General features: G+C 36.4%; 1 protein-coding gene across 1 annotated transcript; it reads right to left on the bottom strand.

The window, feature by feature from the left end:
- Positions 1 to 77: 77 nt before the first annotated feature.
- Positions 78 to 18,867, bottom strand: LOC137404347 (leptin receptor gene-related protein-like). Its single transcript, XM_068090545.1, has 4 exons — positions 18,716 to 18,867; positions 7,361 to 7,433; positions 7,058 to 7,250; positions 78 to 500 (listed from the first exon to the last, which is right to left on the bottom strand). Exons 1-4 carry the CDS (start codon positions 18,729 to 18,731, stop codon positions 384 to 386), a joined length of 399 nt encoding a protein of 132 aa, XP_067946646.1. The 5' UTR covers positions 18,732 to 18,867; the 3' UTR covers positions 78 to 383.
- Between the last annotated feature and the right edge of the window lie 406 nt (positions 18,868 to 19,273).

Raw genomic sequence — 19,273 nt, forward strand, 5'->3', positions numbered from 1 at the left:
TCTGCAAAAGTTTCTGATGACGCCATCACGCCATCTCCCCGTAAGGATAACATAAATATAATAAACACTTCTACAAGTCGTTAAATTTAAAATACAACTTCATTGATAACAGCCATTATATACAAAGTAGCTCAACCAAAAAGGAGACTTCAAAAAATATGCAATAGTTTCAATTGCCATTGAAAATGGAACAGTTAATGCTATATGATTGCCTGCATGAGGCAATGGAAGTGTGACATAAATAAATGATTCAAATATACTTGCGATGAGAAAAGCATGAGTAATAAGAGAACAGAGAAACTATTGCAAGTAAAATATTGTTTGACAGACAGCACAAAGGACGAGCAAGAATGAGTCAAGCGTAACTGTAGTTGGTGAGAATGTTACCATCCTGAATATGAGAAATCATCATCATTTGAGAATAACATGAAGAATCCTAGAATAGTGAAAAAAACTACTGTATTGCCGCCATAGACAAATCCAGCGGTGCGCCAATCTATCTACAAAGAGATAAAAAATTACAAAGGTAATGTATATTATGGTATATCATCGTTTACATTGAACATGGCAACCTAAAAAAGGTGGCCATATAGTCTAAGTTTTTGCTAAACAGCAGAATTGAGGGCCGAGATGAGAACAACTCTAAGAGATTGTGGAAACCAAGAGGGAATAATCTTAAATAATGACGGTATGCACTGAAGGTTCATGCAATAAATGGTATTTGTCACTCAATTCACAGTCTATTCCAATAGAATAAGTATTTTATTAAAAGTTTTAAAACCATTTGTAAGCTCTTCAGCGACTAGGCCCAAGGTCTTTTAAACTCGTTAAATTCAATAGAAAAGAAACAAATGCTATTTTCAATCACGAGAAGCAAATCGAACAACTTAAAGAATAAACTTGAACTAAATTTTTGTAGATTTTATCTGAAAGTATCAGTATTTTTCTATCCTTTGCGATTGTTTCTGATGTGATCTTGCTGCCAGGATGTTTCAAGATTACAATTTAGACAAAATTTGATCGCGGTTAAAATGCTCAGATCAAGTGAAAGTGCGATTATGATGTTTATAGCTGCAAAGCGATCGACAGAATAGAAAAGCGTAACGATGCAACTCGAATGGTATCAGCTGATATCAACTTTAGCAACAATAGCAACTAGTGACAATATTTAGTACAAAGTTGTCTTCCGGGTGTTTTAACAGTAACCAAGTTTAATATTGAAACATTCTGGCAGTCAGATCACCTCAACATAAAAACAATCACAAATGATAGAAAAATACGGATACTTTCTGATAAAATCAGCTGAAACTTTGTGTAAGTTTATTTTTAAACCTAAACGAATTTTTCAACGTACGTATGACTAAAATTGTGAGCAAATTTTGTCTTAACATGAAGTAATTTGCAACATACGAGATCCATAGTTTCTCCAAACATGAGTTTTGTAAACTAAAATAAAAACAATAAAAATTTAAATAGAATGCAAGGTTTAAAGTATATAAATGACGTTAATATATTGGACAAGTTGGTGTAAGTTATGCCCCATATTTTTGTCACTTTCTCTACATATGTCTAAGGTAAGTTAGCTGTAAAATCATCTTTATATTGAACTACTTTACTGACTTAGTTTTGATTTTTGGAGTTTTGTATAATTCTATATAATTCATTTATATTATTACTATATGTGATTGGTTGAAGTGTTCATCATTGTTTTGTGAAAGATCTGAAAAGAAAGTAAAAAAATACAATATATTCTTAGAAAAATATTTGTTCCAACATATGGCAATGTTGACACCAAAACAAATATCGAAACTTCTAATGTCAAGGTTTGACGATATGATCGGCAAGATAACCAAACTACCTATTGTATATGTTCAGCAAGAAACTCAATCTCCTCAATCTACTTCAAGACCAAAGTCGCGAAAGTAAAATATTGACTCAAGTGATAAATAGCACAGAAGCCGAGAAGTTCGAGTAATAATATTAGGGTTGCTAATAAGCTAACATATGGCTACATGTGAGGGCATTGATATGTTCTATAATCACCACCAAAAATGATAAATCGGCCATTAGGTACTGTGTAAGAACAGCTACCGATACGTATTAATACAGAAAACTGAAACAAAGAGAGTATATGACGTTGAAGGATCGTTCCGCAAAAATGACATCGAGCTATGATTTATCTTGCTCTTTAAAGGTTGACTTGCAATAAAATGCACATTACAATTATTTGATATGAAAAGATTCACCATGTCTTACTCTGTTGTGTTGTAGGTGCCAAATGTGTGGAAATGTGATTACAAGCTCTTAAAAGCTAAAAAACGAACAGTTAATCGCAGCCACACGAAACCGCCGTAGTTTGGATTCTCTTTCCAAAACGGCTCAAATGTGACGTAGTTGTGGGAGATGGTTTCTGTTTATAGTTTCATGCAACCTTATCCGTCGAAATATTTTCACAAATATACTTCACGCATTCAATAAAACCATGTCTATTGTTCTTACGCGTCTGTTTTATCGTCATTGTAATGCTGTCACTTTTAGCACTGATATCTTATAACTTACCGTAAAAATTCGTTTATTTTTTAGCCTTAGCTTGAAGGAGTACATATCATTGTCTGATAATCATGACGAGCCTGTTGGTCACCTGTGATAATCGAAAAGTGCCGCAAAAACTATTTGCGAAGTATTGGGTCACATGATCAGATTACGACTTGCCGATTAGACCAAACCGCAAAACTGTAAAGTAGCGAGCATCTATATTTGATACGGGGTATTCGGTAAAACCCGAAGTGTTTGTCATAAACTAGTGCCACGATAAGTTTTATATTGAACTTTTTATTGGCCTTTAATTTCACGTGAGAAGATCACATGACAAGACAATAACAAAACTGTAATGAATACGTCAGAAAAATAAAGAGATTCCAATCTACGACGGCTTTTCGTTTTTGATCTTTTAAGAGCTTGTAATCACATTTCCACATATTTGGCACCTACAACACAGCAGAGTAAGACATGGTGAATCTTTTGATACCAAATAACTGTAATGTGAATTTTGTTGCGAGTCAACCTTTAAGTAAATGGTTGAAATGTTGGTATTAAAGCTTATTAAACGCTGATTTCACCCGGCAATAAACTGAAAAATAGCATGAAACAAAACAGAGATAAAGTCACCTACAATAAAGCCAATTACGATGGAAATGCTATTCAGTTAATAGTATTACTTTTTCATAGGCAACTCAATGCACTAACAAGACTTTCAAATCCATTTATTAGTAATAGATATTCAGTAATTTCCTTAGGAACATTCCATAAGAAAGGTTTTATGATAACCAATCTTTGAACATTAAAGCGCTGTTAAAAGATTAAACCTTGACAGAAAAATACCGATGATATTTAGTTTAGTAGTTTAGTAGTTTAGCAGTTTAGTATCTTCGAGATACTAAACTGCAAAGTGCAGTCAAATAAACCACCATAAAAGCTGACAAAAAAGGCATGCGATGCCAGAGAAAGTGGTTTTATTTCAGCCATGCAGATGTGAAAATATCAGATCACAATACAGTTCAACCTCGGTTTTTAAATGTTTCAAATCTTGAATAGAGTTTGAATAGAAAGTCAAGATTTTTTTGCTTTGGATATCAAACAAAATTTATAACGCCAACACTCACGATGTGAGCCGAACAAACCTTAAAATTATTATTTTACTGCCTGAATGCCCGGAGTTGTACGGATAATAGAAAAGGTTTTTATGTAACTTATGAATATGTATGAATTCATGTATATGAATTATTTGAACTTGAGTAGCTTGAACTAATCTAAATCTTTACTATAATAAGAGTTGTGTCGGTTTTTCCATCTGGGCGTTGAGAAAAAAAGATTACGCCTCTCAGGGATCGAACCCACCTATTTTACGATCCACGGATGTGAAACCAAAACCGCTTAGACACACAGCCAACTTGCCACGGCTTGGAAAAGTCATACGTAAATCGTTACGCGTCATGATCTCTCACGCAATCAGTGTGCTTAGATAAGCGTCATTATTCCATAATCATGTAAGTGGGCTGTGTGGCAAAAGAGTTGTTTCAAAGGGCGAAAAGGTTTCTTGTTCCTAAATTTTAATCACTATAACTGGCCATACGGACGAAAGACCAACTAATAAACACTTGGATTTATATATATATACCGTAAAACCTCTAATTGACGCTACCTCTATTTGAAGACCACCTCTATTTGATCACAACTATGAGAGCAGGGTTGAAAAATAGAGCACCACTCTCTATTTATACGCGAACCTCCATTTGACCGCCACTTCGACTATGTTCGATCTTTATGAACCCATAATATCAACTGATCAGGAGAAAAGTTCCCACAAAATCATATTAATAATGAATCTTTTAAATTAATAACAATTAATTTTCTCGTTGCTCAACTCCAAAGCTTTTCGCTTTTTTTGTTAAAACTTTGAAAGCAACACCATAGAAATAATTAATATCTGCCTCAGGCTAATAGTAGTTCCTTGTTTAACACAGTCTTGATACTTTGAAGTAGCCTACATATATAAAAAACGGTTAAAAGTTACGATGGCAGATGAACTTCAAAAGCAATGTCATAGAAATAATTACTGACTGTTTCAGGCTAATTTTTAAGAGGTTTTACTTTATATATATTGTTGTATGCATCCCTGTTTGTTATGGTTATGAAATAAAGCATTTTTTGCGAGGCGTATTAGTGAGTCATTTTACTGTCATCTTTTTAAAAAACTACAAAAACGATTTATCATACACTTTTTTACTTCACTAAAAGATATGAGGTAATAGGCTGAGGCATGATGACTACAGATACAGCAATACATAACCCAACCTGGCCTTCTTTTCTAAAGTATATATGATAAACTAAATCCAATTTATATTGTGTATATATTTATGAATATTTATATACATGTAAAGAAAATACATCTATATATATATTTTTCAAAGTATGTCCGTGTGTCGCATGTCTGTCTGCATTCTAGCTATAGCTATTATTAAAATAACTGCAGCTGGACAACAAAGCTGACGCAATGTCACGAAGTACCGTCATGAGAAGCCTAGCAGCTTACTGCAATTTTCCATTGGCAATGTGCCAGGCTAATAGCTTGAAAGTTACAGTTGTTTGACAAAGTTTTAAAACCTTTACAGTTGTTTTTTTTTTAATTTAGTTCAACTACACAAAACACTTCTCTCATGATATGTTGTTTGAAAGTTAGAATGGCAAATGTTGTTATATGTTAAATACAAATCAATTTTGTGTCCAGACTTTTTATTACCCGGGCAATGCCGGGTAGCACAGCTAGTATATATATAATCATATTATATATATACCAATACAACATACCGTAAAACCCTTATTCGTACGCCATGGCGCTCTATTTTATCAGCTCTTCCATTAGAAAGCTGCTTTATTTGAGGTGATGTTCAAATAAACGGCGGTGTTGTATTTTTCAAACACTTCGTCAGAATGCTGAGCAAATAAATCTAACCCCACCATGGGTGAATCGAATGTTGCCTATACTTTGCACTATCCTTCAGGTAATGCGACATTAACTCTTTCGGACACAAGAAATTCGCTAACTTACCTCTAACTTGTTGTAGACCTTTAAATAAATATGCACGAGGAAGCTGATGCGTTTCTATACCAATTGATATCTATTACTAACAATTAATCTACGAAGATCTTATAGCCTGCGTTGCAATTCATTGGCGCTTTAAAGTTTTTTATTTCATTTTAAATTTGAAAGCATATTTTCATTTTATAACTATACTTAACAAGGTTGCATAAAAGCTCATTGCGCTCATCAATATGTTTGCTACAGTTTGCAGCCAAAACTGGCTTTTTATGTGCAATAGAACAGGAGTTACGAGTGTCAATCCATTGTGAGCTGAGTTCAGATTACCGCAATCATGCTATCAAATTATATGCTATAAAGCTGCAAATTTTATGTTAATAAGAATTTTATAATAATAAGAATTTATTAAATGCTACAAATATATATTAAAAAACAAGTGACATAAACAAACCATATTTGTAACACATGCAGCAACAAAAATTAACCTTTTAAAACAAATATTAACATTTTTAAAACAAAAATATTAGCATCGCTTGCTTGGCCAGTTGCATTCTGATTGTTGCATCTGTTTGGAAACAGAAGCAGCGTGTAGTCAAAATAGCCTCAAAATGTTAGCCCCAAATAGCGTCACATTTTCCATCGTAAATGAGAAAAGACTTTTTCCCCACAAATATCGAAGAATCAAGACCGCATTAAAAAGGGACTACTATTAGCCTGATACAGTTACTAATTATTTCCATGGTGTTGCAATCAAAGTTTCTAATGAAAAAATCTAAACTTGGAGTTTGAAAACGGACTTTGATATGAACAGAAACAACGAACGAATTGATTATTATTGATGTAATCGAGTCATTATTAGTAGTTCGGTGGATCCTTTTATGCTGATCAGTTTCAATTATGGGTTCTCAAAAAAGTGAGAATGTCAAACAGTACCGGTCAAATAAAAGTGATGTTCAATTAAAGAGTAGTACGTCCTATTTTTCAACCCTTCTCTCGTTGTGCGCTCAAATAGAGGGGGTGCTCAAATAGGAGTGGTGTTCAAATGAAGGTGGTGTTCAAACACAGGTTTTACAGTATTTATATTTATGTACATATGTATGTTGTATAAGCAAAATTTACATTTATAAAATTTATATTATGTATCATTTGCTCATTTAGTGTACAGTTCTTGGTGTGAAATGTTTAAATAATAAAAAACGGTTTTTTCAAGTTTTGGAACAGATTAAAATCATATACATTATTTGTGATGGAAATAATTATTTTGAAATTTGAGAATTTGTTTCTGAAATAGATGACAGATGAAAACTCAGGTCCAACTGTATTTCATAAGTGGCTACTGCCTCACACTTGCAGGTTTTTATCCAATTACCCACCTGTGAGTAAAATGGCTGCAAATAATGAGTATTCACTAAATATAAACTATACACATTTTTAGAATCCTAAGGCATCCCAACTCACCACTGAACCGTCGAGTGGAGTACGAGCCAATAAGGTCGGTAGTCCATATGCCGACGTGATTATAACAGCCGTAATAAACCAGCAGACTTCATTTAGTAGACTACTGTCACTAGTTAGTTCCGTTCTCCTTGCAATCAGACTCGGGATAGGGCAGAGAAGATAGCATATGAGGACAAACATAGCCCACCAACCACTAAAATACAAAATATTAACAAAGCCCAATACGGGGACAAACAGAATAGCGAAACAACATTTGAAGTGGGATATTCTCAAAAAAAAAGATTGATTAGCATCATCACTTACTTGTCATACAAAGCACATCCTACCACGAGCAGCGTGATTCCAATGGCAGCGGCGAATGCCAAACCAATGATCGCTACAAAAGGAAGTTAAATGTAGAAGTAAATGAACTGGGCAGAGTGCATCAACAGAAAAATTATGCAATTGATACAGACATTGGGTAGGACAAAACATCTTTGATACAAAACCAAGTTTCTAGAAAGTACCACCAAGTTCAAACTCTATTCTAGAACACAACAGTTAGTATGACCTCTTTGCTAATTTAGTTGTTAAACACTTAATTACACCACAAGATCAAGTCATTTACAGCAAGTTGCAAAACCTTTTCAGAAACATACATTTTATAAAAGAAGATAGCTTTTATTCAAGAGGTTGTCCCTAAGCCAGTTTTTATCTTTAGCATTACCTTAGCGTAGAGCTTTTGAATAAACAAGAATAGCTCACATATAAGCCCCAGCGTGACCTTTCGGTTACGTAAACATGAAAAAGAGCATTAAAACTGGCACATCGTGTGGCTAGTACGTTACACTAACGACATTGTGGACAATGAGCATATTTCTATCTAGTGCGTTTAACTGCTCCTAAAGAAGGAGGAAAGATTATTTTTTACAAGAACAATGACACCATTTAGTTTATGCTAAAACTAAAATCATACTCGCTCCTCTTAACTTTAGCACATACAGGGCTGTGATTCGCAGCTGCCCGTACAACGGCGCATAAATGTCTGGCCATGCAGCAATAAATCAGGTTGTTTTTATGTTTCTAGATCATATAAAAATAAGGACTTCCCCTTTTTCTGTTGTCATAATATGGAGATTTTTTGCAATGAAACCAAAAATTACTCCAATCTGCCTGACCATCCAATACATTCCTACTTCTACCAAAAAAACACTACCCTTATACTAAACACCTACACTTTGCCAATTTACATTATAAACAGTGCGAAAAGAGCTTTTTTTTCGATACACATAATTTACTTGACTATTTTTTGTTTTTGTTTCATGATCTAATTTGTTTAGACCGATAATGACCAGTGATAATAAGAGTTATTATTATCTATCTTTACCCTTTTCAAAATCTTCAACTAGTAACATAACTTGATTGAGTGCCATAAAGACCCCTGCTTACTTTGACAACCGCTTCTATTATTCTGCTGGTAGTATTCAACCTTATAGCAACTCTAGTCACTGATAATCTGGTTTAAACATCTTCCTCTGCTACTATAGTTCGAACAACTATTCCTACCACTATAATCTAAACATTTATCCCTACCACTATGGTCTAAACAACTATTCTTACTACTATAGTATAAACATCTATCCCTACTACTATAATCTAAACATCTATTCCTACTACTATAGTCTAAACATTTATTCCTACCACTATGGTCTGTGAAGAGCCTAGTAAGCATTGCCTCACATTCCTGTAACTGCTTTGGCCATTAGTTTTTGCGCACTCTGGTCACCCTCAGTGGTGATTCATGGACAGTCAGCCTGTCCTCTGCACCGGTTGCCTTAGGTGGTCTAATGATGATGACCAATGATAGCGCTGCTTTTGGGTCACCAAATTTTGTTTGTTGCCGCTCTTTTTCTTTATCTTGTTTTTAGTTTAGTTTTAGAGTGTAAGCAGATAAGACTTACCTGACATATTTACAGCTATTTTTCACAAATAGCGAATAGACTAAAGAATGTGACGCTAGTATGCTAGTAATGTGATTACGGAGGCACAAGGTTAGTGAAATAGATGTTATACATAATATGACATTTTGCTTGCTATTCTGTACTATTTGTCAGTTTTCCTGCATGTTATATGTTTCTACATAATGCTTTATACATTTTATGCTTTTTACTTTGTGTAGTAATATTCCACTAATTAGAATGCTTTTATCCATTGTATAGGTTTCACGATCTACATATCTAAAATAGACCAGTGAGCTATAACTCCAAACTTATCACGCTAGTATCTAGCAAAACTCTACAGTGAAACCTTATCCGGTGTTTGGAGAAAAAAAAGAATTTATCTGCAAACGGTGCCGAGGCTCTACAGTTGAGCAATAATACAGTTCTACAGTTTACAGTTCTACAGTTACACAGTTCTACAGTTTACAGTCCACAGTTCTACAGTCCACAGTTCTACAGTCCACAGTTATACAGTCCACAGTTCTACAGTCCACAGTTCTACAGTCCACAGTTCTACAGTTACACAGTTCTACAGTCCACAGTTCTACAGTTTACAGTCCACAGTTACAAAGTTCTACAATTCACAGTTACACAGTTTTACAGTTCGGACAGTTTCGAGGCTCTACAGTATACCGAGCACTGCAACTACATAGGTCCAATTCAGCTAAGTGCATTTACATGTGCCTATCAGCCGCAACATTTTTTTTAGTAGATTGTTAAACGTTTGTACCACAATATTGGTGAACAATCTGACATCCAAATAGCTTCAGCTTGAGGCTGGCCTTATGTATTCAACTGGTTCATTAGAAGTAATTGCTGTGAAACATAAGTAACCATTCACACACTACACCTTTCATTTTTCATTTGATACTTTTTATCTCTTGAAACATTTGGCTTACCTTAAAGATTTTTTATTATTTTTTGTAAAACAGACATCAGTTGGTGATCCTTGGGCTGCTTTGTACATCATCATCCGCTATATGGACTGCGCGCGGGGGCAGTAATGTCGAGTGATACTGAGAGTGGTAGTTCGCGGGCGCCATCTCCTGATGGCTCGCTGTCGGATAAGTTAGATGATGATCTAGGTTCTGCACACACTCATTTAGTTACAGCGCAAGCGAATAGTACTAACGATGTTGGTAATCCTGAAAACAGTCCTTTTGAACCTAGAAGGTCAGAGAGATCTCGTAACCTTTCTCTCATAGGTAAAGAAAGTAGAACTTTAGAGTTGAAAACATTTTTAGTCAAGTCCATAAGTACTCAGTTGGTCGAGTATACTAAGTTGATATCAGATATTGAATCTTTTGATTTACACCAGTTAGAGGAATGTAGTTCTACCTTCCAACAGGGTTTTGATCATATCTGTACAGCGTACAAGGAAATGTGTGTTTTATGTGCTAATAAACCAGATGAGAGTGTAGAAAGTATGATTAGCGATCTATCGAATGAGTTTGAGACTATCAAGGAGTCTATGACAGAAAGAGTGGCAGCCCTACAGATTCAGGATGAAGAAGAAGAAAGAGAGCTCAAAGAAGCTGAATCTGTACTGCAGAAAGCGAAGGAGCAGTTTGCAAAAGAGATGCAAATCTATGAAGAACTCAAAAGACAAAGGCAAAGTCGAAGAAATCCCACACCGAAAGAAGCAACTCCTGTCACACCACAAGACGTAATTGTTATTACTGAGAATGACACACCTCGGCCATTGCCCCCACTTGCCAGTACAGACAAAGTAGAGCGCTCTGCAACGCCCGCCTCAGATGGATTAGATGCAGTGCGTCAGCTTGCAGAAAGTCTTGTTTCAACAATGAATAAAGCCACTGCAAAAAGAACATCAGTAGAACCTTCTCTTTTTACAGGAGATTTGCTAGATTTTACTGACTGGCAAGTAGATCTAGATGCTTATTTAGAGGCTGAAAACATCAATGGGAAGGAACGTCTCAGACACCTAAAAAGGTTCGTTGGAGGAGAAGCCAAGAAGTGCATCAATGGACACTTTGTGACCAATACTAACGAAGCATATCTAGATGCAAGAGCTATGCTTAAAGAGAGATATGGCAACAAGCAAAGTATTGTTCGCACTTTTCGCAACAAGCTTGCTGCTTGACCGAGAATACATCCCAAAGATGGGAAAGCACTCAGAGAATTTGGAGATTTTCTATCACACATTAGAAGTGGAATGCAATCAACACCAGGGCTCGCTATACTAAATGATTGTCAAAAAAATGAAAAGTTGAGTGATAAGTTGCCAGACTGGCTTAAAAACCGATGGGCCAGAGTAGTAGCCAAAGCAGTCAAGGAAGACTCCTATCCAAGCTTTAGTGAGTTTACGAGCTTTGTACAAGACGAAGCAGACGTCATGCTACTACCAATATCGCTGCAAGCATCAAACCCCCAAAACAAAACTGTTAAACAGCAAGTTCGAACCAGAACTTTCAAGGCGAGCACCATAGAAATCAAAGTTCTGTGTCTGTTCTGTAAAAAAGATTCTCATGCTACTACACAGTGCTTTAAGTTAGAAGCTCTGCCCTATGCAGATAAAATTTGTGTTCGATAATCGTTTGTGCTTCAGCTGCCTGCGAGCTGATGGTCATCGATCAAAGGACTGCCCAAACAAGGCCACATGTAAAAGGTGTAGTAAGCCTCACCCAACAGCAATGCATACATTTGAGAATATAGGGAGGACTAGGAAGGACCATCCTGAAGAAAGGATAGCTAAACCACGTGACAACAGCACCACAATAAATACTAAAGTAAGTGCAGAGGCAAGTCAAGCTGAAACCCGCAAAGAAGTGAGGTGCAATACGGTTAGAACCACCAATGATGGCGTGGCTTGCATGGCAATCCCAGTTTACGTCAGCGCAAAAAGTGGCAAAGAAAAACTTGTGTACGCTCTCCTTGATACACAGTCAGACGCTTGTTTCATATCAAAAGAAACAACTGAATTCATTGAACCAAGAGGTAGACCAGAGCAAATCACTATGAGCACGCTCAATGGATGCTCTACGCAAACAACAAGTAAATATGTTAATATCAAACTGAGAGGATTCTCAACTAATGAAGTTACATCCATAAATGCTTATGAGCAAGATGCTATCACATGCAACAGAGAACAGATACCAACTGCAGCAAAAGCAGATGCAACGGGCCACCTGCAGGATATCGCCGAAAAGCTACCTCCGCTACTTGACATACCAGTAGGTCTCTTGATTGGTACTGATTGTCCACAAGCCCTCACTCCGCTTGACTCAGTACCTGGAACGGCAGGAAAAATGTTTGCTATGCGAACAATGTTTGGATGGACTCTGTGTAGAGGCAAACCTCAGAATGGAACCAGATCTATACACAAGACAGATACTAAGGACAAAGAGATTCTGAACATACTTGACCAAGAATTCAAAGATACTGAATCTGGTAAGGTATCACAGAATGATCTGCAATTTGTAAAAATATTGGAAAATGGAACTACTCAGACCCCTGATGGAAATTATGTTCTGCCACTCCCGTTCAAATACATGCCAACTTTCCCAAATAACAAAGTACAAGCACAAAAACGCTTAGATCAGCTAATAAGAAAGCTCAAAGCAGACAAGTCTTACAAAGCAGAATATTTCAAGTTTATGCAAGCCTTAATCACAGCAGGACATGCAGAAGAAGTGACAAACACATCCCTGACAGATAAGTGCTGGTATATACCTCACTTCGGAATACGGCACCTAAAGAAAAAGAAGCTACGAGTAGTCTTCGATGCGAGCACCAAGTATAACGGCATCGCTCTGAATGATGCACTCCTTCAAGGCCCCGACCACATTAATAGTTTAGTGGGTATACTATGTCGATTTCGGCTAGAAAAGATTGCTATCTGCTGTGACATTCAGCAGATGTTTCATAACTTCTATGTCCAGCCAGAACAAAGAGACTACTTAAGGTTTTTGTGGGTAGACGAAGACTTGTCTACTTGCAAGGAATACCGAATGACTGTTCATCTCTTCGGTGCTACCTCGTCACCTGGAGTAGCCACATTTGGTCTAAGAAAGCTTGCCAATGATCATCGCAGCATATCTGACAAAGCAGCAAATTTTCTCATCAATGATTTTTATGTGGATGATGGGGTGACAAGTATTGCCAACCAACGTGAAGCTATTCAATTGATTGACAGCGCAAGGAAGATATGTTCAAAAGGCAACATTAGGCTTCACAAGTTTGCTAGCAATGATCGACACGTTCTTGCCACAGTTCCGGAGACCGAAAGGTGTGAGACAATTCAAAAGCTTGATTTGCTGCAAGACCACCTACCAAATGAACGAACTTTAGGCCTAGAGTGGTGTATTGACACCGATCGTTTCCAGTTCGTCAACAACATTAAAGAAAAGTCAACAACTAAGCGTGGTTTGTTGTCAACCGTAGCCCAAGTGTACGACCCTCTTGGGCTCCTTGCTCATTTCATTTTGAAGGGCAAACAGCTATTACAAGCATGCACATCGTCAAAAGAACCATGGGATCAACCAATCAGTTGTGACTTGCTTGATGATTGGAATGCTTGGGTATTCGAACTCCAAAAGTTAGAAGCGGTAAAAGTGTCGAGATGTATCAAGCCACCATGTATGGTAAGCCCACGATATGAACTTCATCACTTCAGTGATGCAAGCCTTAAAGGATATGCAGCTTGCACATACTTAAGATTAATAGATCCAAATGGAACCACGAGCTGCGCATTGCTAATTGGAAAGTCAAGAGTCAGCCCATTGAAACCAATCACAGTTCCTAGACTTGAACTCCAAGCAGCAGTTATGGCCACACGCCTGGGCACTATGGTAAAAAAGGAGCTGAGAGTTAATGTAGACAGTGAACACTATTGGACAGACTCCAAGATAGTTCTGGGCTACATTGCCAATGATACCAAACAATTCCGCATGTACGTCGCCAATAGAGTCCAAGAAATCAAAGATGCGAGCTCTCAAGAACAGTGGAATTATGTGGCCACTACGGATAATCCTGCAGATATTGCCTCTAGGGGTGCGAATATAGACCAACTGTTGCAGTCAACATGGTTTGGTGGACCTTTATTTCTGAGACAAGCCAACCTTGAAAGCTACATAGACAAACACAAGGTCAAAGGTGATCATATAGAGAATGATCCAGAACTTAAGACCGTCAAAGCTATGGCCACATCAACTATACTCAAAATCCAGATGTCTTCTAGATTTGAAAAGTTTAGCCAGTGGAAGGATCTGACTCGAAGCATTGCGGCGCTTAGCATGCTACCTAAAAGAGCTGATAATAAAGACAAAAAAGTAACTCTTGCAGACTTATCTAAAGCCGAAACAAGAGTAATCAAGGTTCTTCAAACTGAACATTATGCTGATGAAATTTCTCAAATAAAATGCCAAAAAAGAGTGGGAAAGAAAAGTTCCATCTTCAAACTCAACCCACTGTTAGATGGATCTGGAATACTTCGTGTTGGTGGAAGACTTGATAGAGCTACTACATTAGAAGAAATCGAAAGGCGCCCAGCAATTATTCCGAAAGACACCCACATAGCCAAATTGTTGGTACAACACTTTCATGAAAAAATACATCATCTTGGTAGACAAAGTACTTTGGCAGCAATCAGATCTGGAGGCTTCTGGATACTCAACGCTTCCAATGTAGTCAAAAATCTCATCAGCTCTTGTGTTATATGTTCCAGACTCAGAAAGCAACCTGAACAGCAACAGATGGGCCAGTTACCTCCGGAACGAATAGAGCAAACCCCACCATTTACTCATGTAGGCATGGATGTATTTGGTCATTTTATGGTGAAAGACAGGAGATCAGAGCTCAAACGGTGGGGACTGTTGTTCACGTGCTTATACTCCCGAGCCATTCACATCGAACTGTTAGAAGAATTGACCACGGATGCATTTATCAACGCATTGAGATGTTTTGTGGCCATCAGAGGACCTGTTTTGACGCTATTTAGTGATCAAGGCACCAACTTCGTGGGTGCACAGAATGAGTTTCAAAGGCAAATCGATGTGACTACAGATAAAGATGTAAGAAACTACCTCATCGCAAATAAAATAGAATTTCGAATGAACAGTCCAGAAGCGAGTCACCAAGGAGGTGTATGGGAGCGAATGATCAGGTCTGTACGAGCTGTGTTAAATGGCATGGCTGCTAAGTATAAGGGAAGGCTTGGGACTCAAACCCTGAGAACTGCTTTTTATGAAGCGGCAAGTATATTAAACCATAGACCGCTCACAACAACCAACATCAGCAACGCTGATGAAGATATAATCACTCCCAACCATTTGTTGACCATGAAAAGCACCCAGCTTGCAGCTCCACCACCAGGAAAGTTTCAGAATGACGAGCTCTATAGGCGGACACAATGGAAAATAGCTCAGCAATTTGCTCAGGAGTTTTGGGTCGCCTGGAAAGCTGACTACATGCGGCATCTAACCCTGAGACAAAAGTGGTTAAGTAGTAAAGAAAGTGTCAAGGTGGGAGATGTTGTGCTTCTAAAAGAAGACAATCAGCCTAGGAACGCCTGGAGATGGGGAGTTATTGAAGACGCCATAAAAGGTGAGGATGGTCTTGTACGCAATGTGATCCTGCGGCTTGCCAACAGGCACTTGGACAGAATGGGCAGACCACTGGCACCTGCGACAATGCTAAAACGACCTATCCAGAAGATAGTCGTGATCGCCAAAGCATAAATGTGGCTTTGGACGTTATCGTAGATATAGTGTAGCTTAATCAAATAGCATGATCATTATATGTAGAGTATTTTAGCAATTATATATTCAATAAATCAAAACTTTAAAGAACATTGGGACCATATTATTTTAGTAAATTTGATAAATTTAGATGGGAGTGTGAAGAGCCTAGTAAGCATTGCCTCACATTCCTGTAACTGCTTTGGCCATTAGTTTTTGCGCACTCTGGTCACCCTCAGTGGTGATTCATGGACAGTCAGCCTGTCCTCTGCACCGGTTGCCTTAGGTGGTCTAATGATGATGACCAATGACAGCGCTGCTTTTGGGTCACCAAATTTTGTTTGTTGCCGCTCTTTTTCTTTGTCTTGTTTTTAGTTTAGTTTTAGAGTGTAAGCAGATAAGACTTACCTGACATATTTACAGCTATTTTTCACAAATAGCGAATAGACTAAAGAATGTGACGCTAGTATGCTAGTAATGTGATTACGGAGGCACAAGGTTAGTGAAATAGATGTTATACATAATATGTCATTTTGCTTGCTATTCTGTACTATTTGTCAATTTTCCTGCATGTTATATGTTTCTACATAATGCTTTATACATTTTATGCTTTTTACTTTGTGTAGTAATATTCCACTAATTAGAATGTTTTTATCCATTGTATAGGTTTCACGATCTACATATCTAAAATAGACCAGTGAGCTATAACTCCAAACTTATCACGCTAGTATCTAGCAAAACTCTACATGATCTAAACAACAATTCCTACTACTATAGTCTAAACATCTATTCCTACCACTATGGTCTAAACATCTATTCCTACCACAATAGTATAAACATTTATTCCTACCACTATGGTCTAAACATCTATTCCTACAACTATAGTCTAAACATCTATTCCTACCACTATAATCTAGACACCTATTTCTACCACTATAGTATAAACATTTATTCCTACCACTAATAATAGTCTAAACATAGTCTAGCTATTCACAGGTTCCTGTCACATTTTAAAAGTTCTGATCTCTTTGTTGAGTATCCATTATTTACTAGTAACCTAAAAGTAACCTAAAATAAACTAACATTTAATTGGCCTTTTGTAGATATACAAACAAACCTCAACTTACGATCACATCAACATACAATTTTGTGAAATACGATGAGAGATAAATTTAAGCAAACTTAACTGTCTCGACATAGAATTTTTTTTCAACATACGACCACTAAAGTTTTTTTAACCATTGCTGTTTTGTACACCTTTCAGTTTTGTACATCATTGCATATGAACGAAGTTTTTATCAACATGGTTAAGTTATACGGTGCTAAAATAATATTAAAATCCTTTTAACTTTAAAAACAAGAATCCAAGAAGACTAGTACAAATTCCACTAGTGGTGAAGAAAAGAAGAACATGCTTTAAAAAAAAATAGAATAACAATAATAGAAGAACATGATAACACATATCTTTGGATTAATTCTTTAAAAGATTTATAAAGCTCTCTATTACTTTCTAAAGGAAGTAAGTAAATGCGGTGCATAAAGTCAGTGTCTGAAACTTATGAAAACGGAGAAGCTGGCCGTAAGAATCAAAGATAAAATGTAAAGGATATACTAAATAAAAACAAAAAAAGTCCTGCTGAGTCAAAGTTCATGTGGTCTAGGTTAAACTACATGAACTTTAACATGTGAATGCGAGCGACCTATACTACAAACTGTCAATTCATTTTTATAACCAAAACTTCACCTTAACTCGCCTGTGTAAATTAAAAGGTTAAATGACAAAAAACCTACTTTTATTGATTGAACCACTTTATTTGGTTTCTGATATACTTTTTTTGATAGTTCACTTTTATATAGTTTTATATATAACATTTGTTGTAAAGCTATATGAAGGTATCCAAGGAATGTACTATTGTTGTTTTGAGCAGTCGATAGAACTATAATACATTTTAGAAGAATATTTACTAAAACAATTGACAGTTTTGACATGCAAAGCAAATACAGTTGAACCTCAATATAGAGAATTTACTTCCGACAGGAAATTTGTTCTTATATTCACTTTTTAACTAATAGCTCATTGGCGCATTCAAAAGCTGCCAACTTTCCTATTAATAGTTTAAAGATAAAATTGATTATACTAGTCTTGCATTGTAGGCCCAAAAAGTAGATAGTAAATTATTTAGACACCACAATCACATGTGTAAATGTTAGCCCTAAAGCTGTGCCAATTTCAATTTTCTATGCTAAATTACTCAACTTTGTTATTCAGTAAGCAAACCATCGTGGTTACTTTAAGTTTTTTTACTTTGAACTTTAAGAGACATAAGAAGGTTTGCGCCATATCTATTTTGGTGCAAAAAATACTTTGTTTTTCCCCAGGTTTGATGATCCCTTTCCTTGCCCGGCGCAAGGTCTTGCGACTCTGTTTATTTAGACATAGTAAAGTTTATTTATAAAACGGAAACTAACTAAATCATCGGCCAACTAATTCAACACTATCATACGAATGCAATCAAACTAAGCCCAAACTTTTAACTTTACAATAATACACTAAAACATGTTTTACAAACACAATCAGCTTTAGAGTCTGCACATTAGACATAATATTGAATCTTGATTAATGTGAAGGAAGCAGAGACAAATGTAAATCAGTAAGCGTTTATTCTAGCTGTGTAAATGTGGGCATTCGTCACAAATAAGCTACTTTAGTTATCAGCATTATCTGATGAGCCATCTACGTGAAAGTAAATTTTGTTTTGAGCAAACGTATGACTAGTCAGTCAATGCTTACAAATATGCTTTGATGAAACTCAAAAAAATATTGCAGCCTCAAACAATGATTGACGAAAAGGAGAAACTCCACAGGGCATCCACGAATAAGGATATTTTTGAGTTAAGAAGTCCATAATAACAGCATGATATAATAACAAAACATTTAAGTACTTTATTCACATAATTGGTAGCAAAGACAATCGACATACCTTTAACGCCAGCCATTACAACATCATATGACGGGCTTTACCAGTGACTAAGGATCGCGATGTTTTCACCATTCGCAGTTCAGTACGATTAGCCTAGTTCCAGCGGGCATATTTTTATTCATGCGCTTATATGTTTCGGTGACATTTAAAGTTCTTAGGTTAAACTGGGCAGAAAACGCCAATGTACATGTATAATAAAACAACTCCTGTAACATTTCATAAGCATGGTTACGGTAAGTTTCATTCGTGATTCCATAATTAGCCGTCTTAGAGTTTGTTGTGGCGTGCAAAGCTGCATAAATACGGTACATATACTACTTGTACACGTATACATACATGTCTATGCTATAAAATTATCTCTATGGCCGAATCCCAGACCTGAAGACGATGATCCGCGTACGTTAATTCTTCACATAATTATAATCATTGCTTCTATTCAAGGAACATTTAGATTTCATCTTGTACCAATTTTTTTTACAATTTGTTAGTAGCTATAATTGATTTTTTAAACAAATAAATCATATAATCTATAACAGGTGGTAAATTAGAGTCACACGT

The sequence above is a fragment of the Watersipora subatra genome, chromosome 1 (genome assembly GCF_963576615.1).
Source record: "Watersipora subatra chromosome 1, tzWatSuba1.1, whole genome shotgun sequence".
In the NCBI taxonomy this organism is placed as follows: Eukaryota; Metazoa; Bryozoa; class Gymnolaemata; order Cheilostomatida; family Watersiporidae; genus Watersipora; species Watersipora subatra.

What these genes read in the sequence shown, in the direction of transcription:
- LOC137404347 (XM_068090545.1), bottom strand. An exon ending in GGATGTGCTTTGTATGACAA is followed by an intron (nt 7,251 to 7,360) that starts GTAAGTGATGAT and finishes TTTGTATTTTAG; the next exon opens with TGGTTGGTGGGCTATGTTTG. An exon ending in CTCCACTCGACGGTTCAGTG is followed by an intron (nt 501 to 7,057) that starts GTGAGTTGGGAT and finishes ATCTCTTTGTAG; the next exon opens with ATAGATTGGCGCACCGCTGG.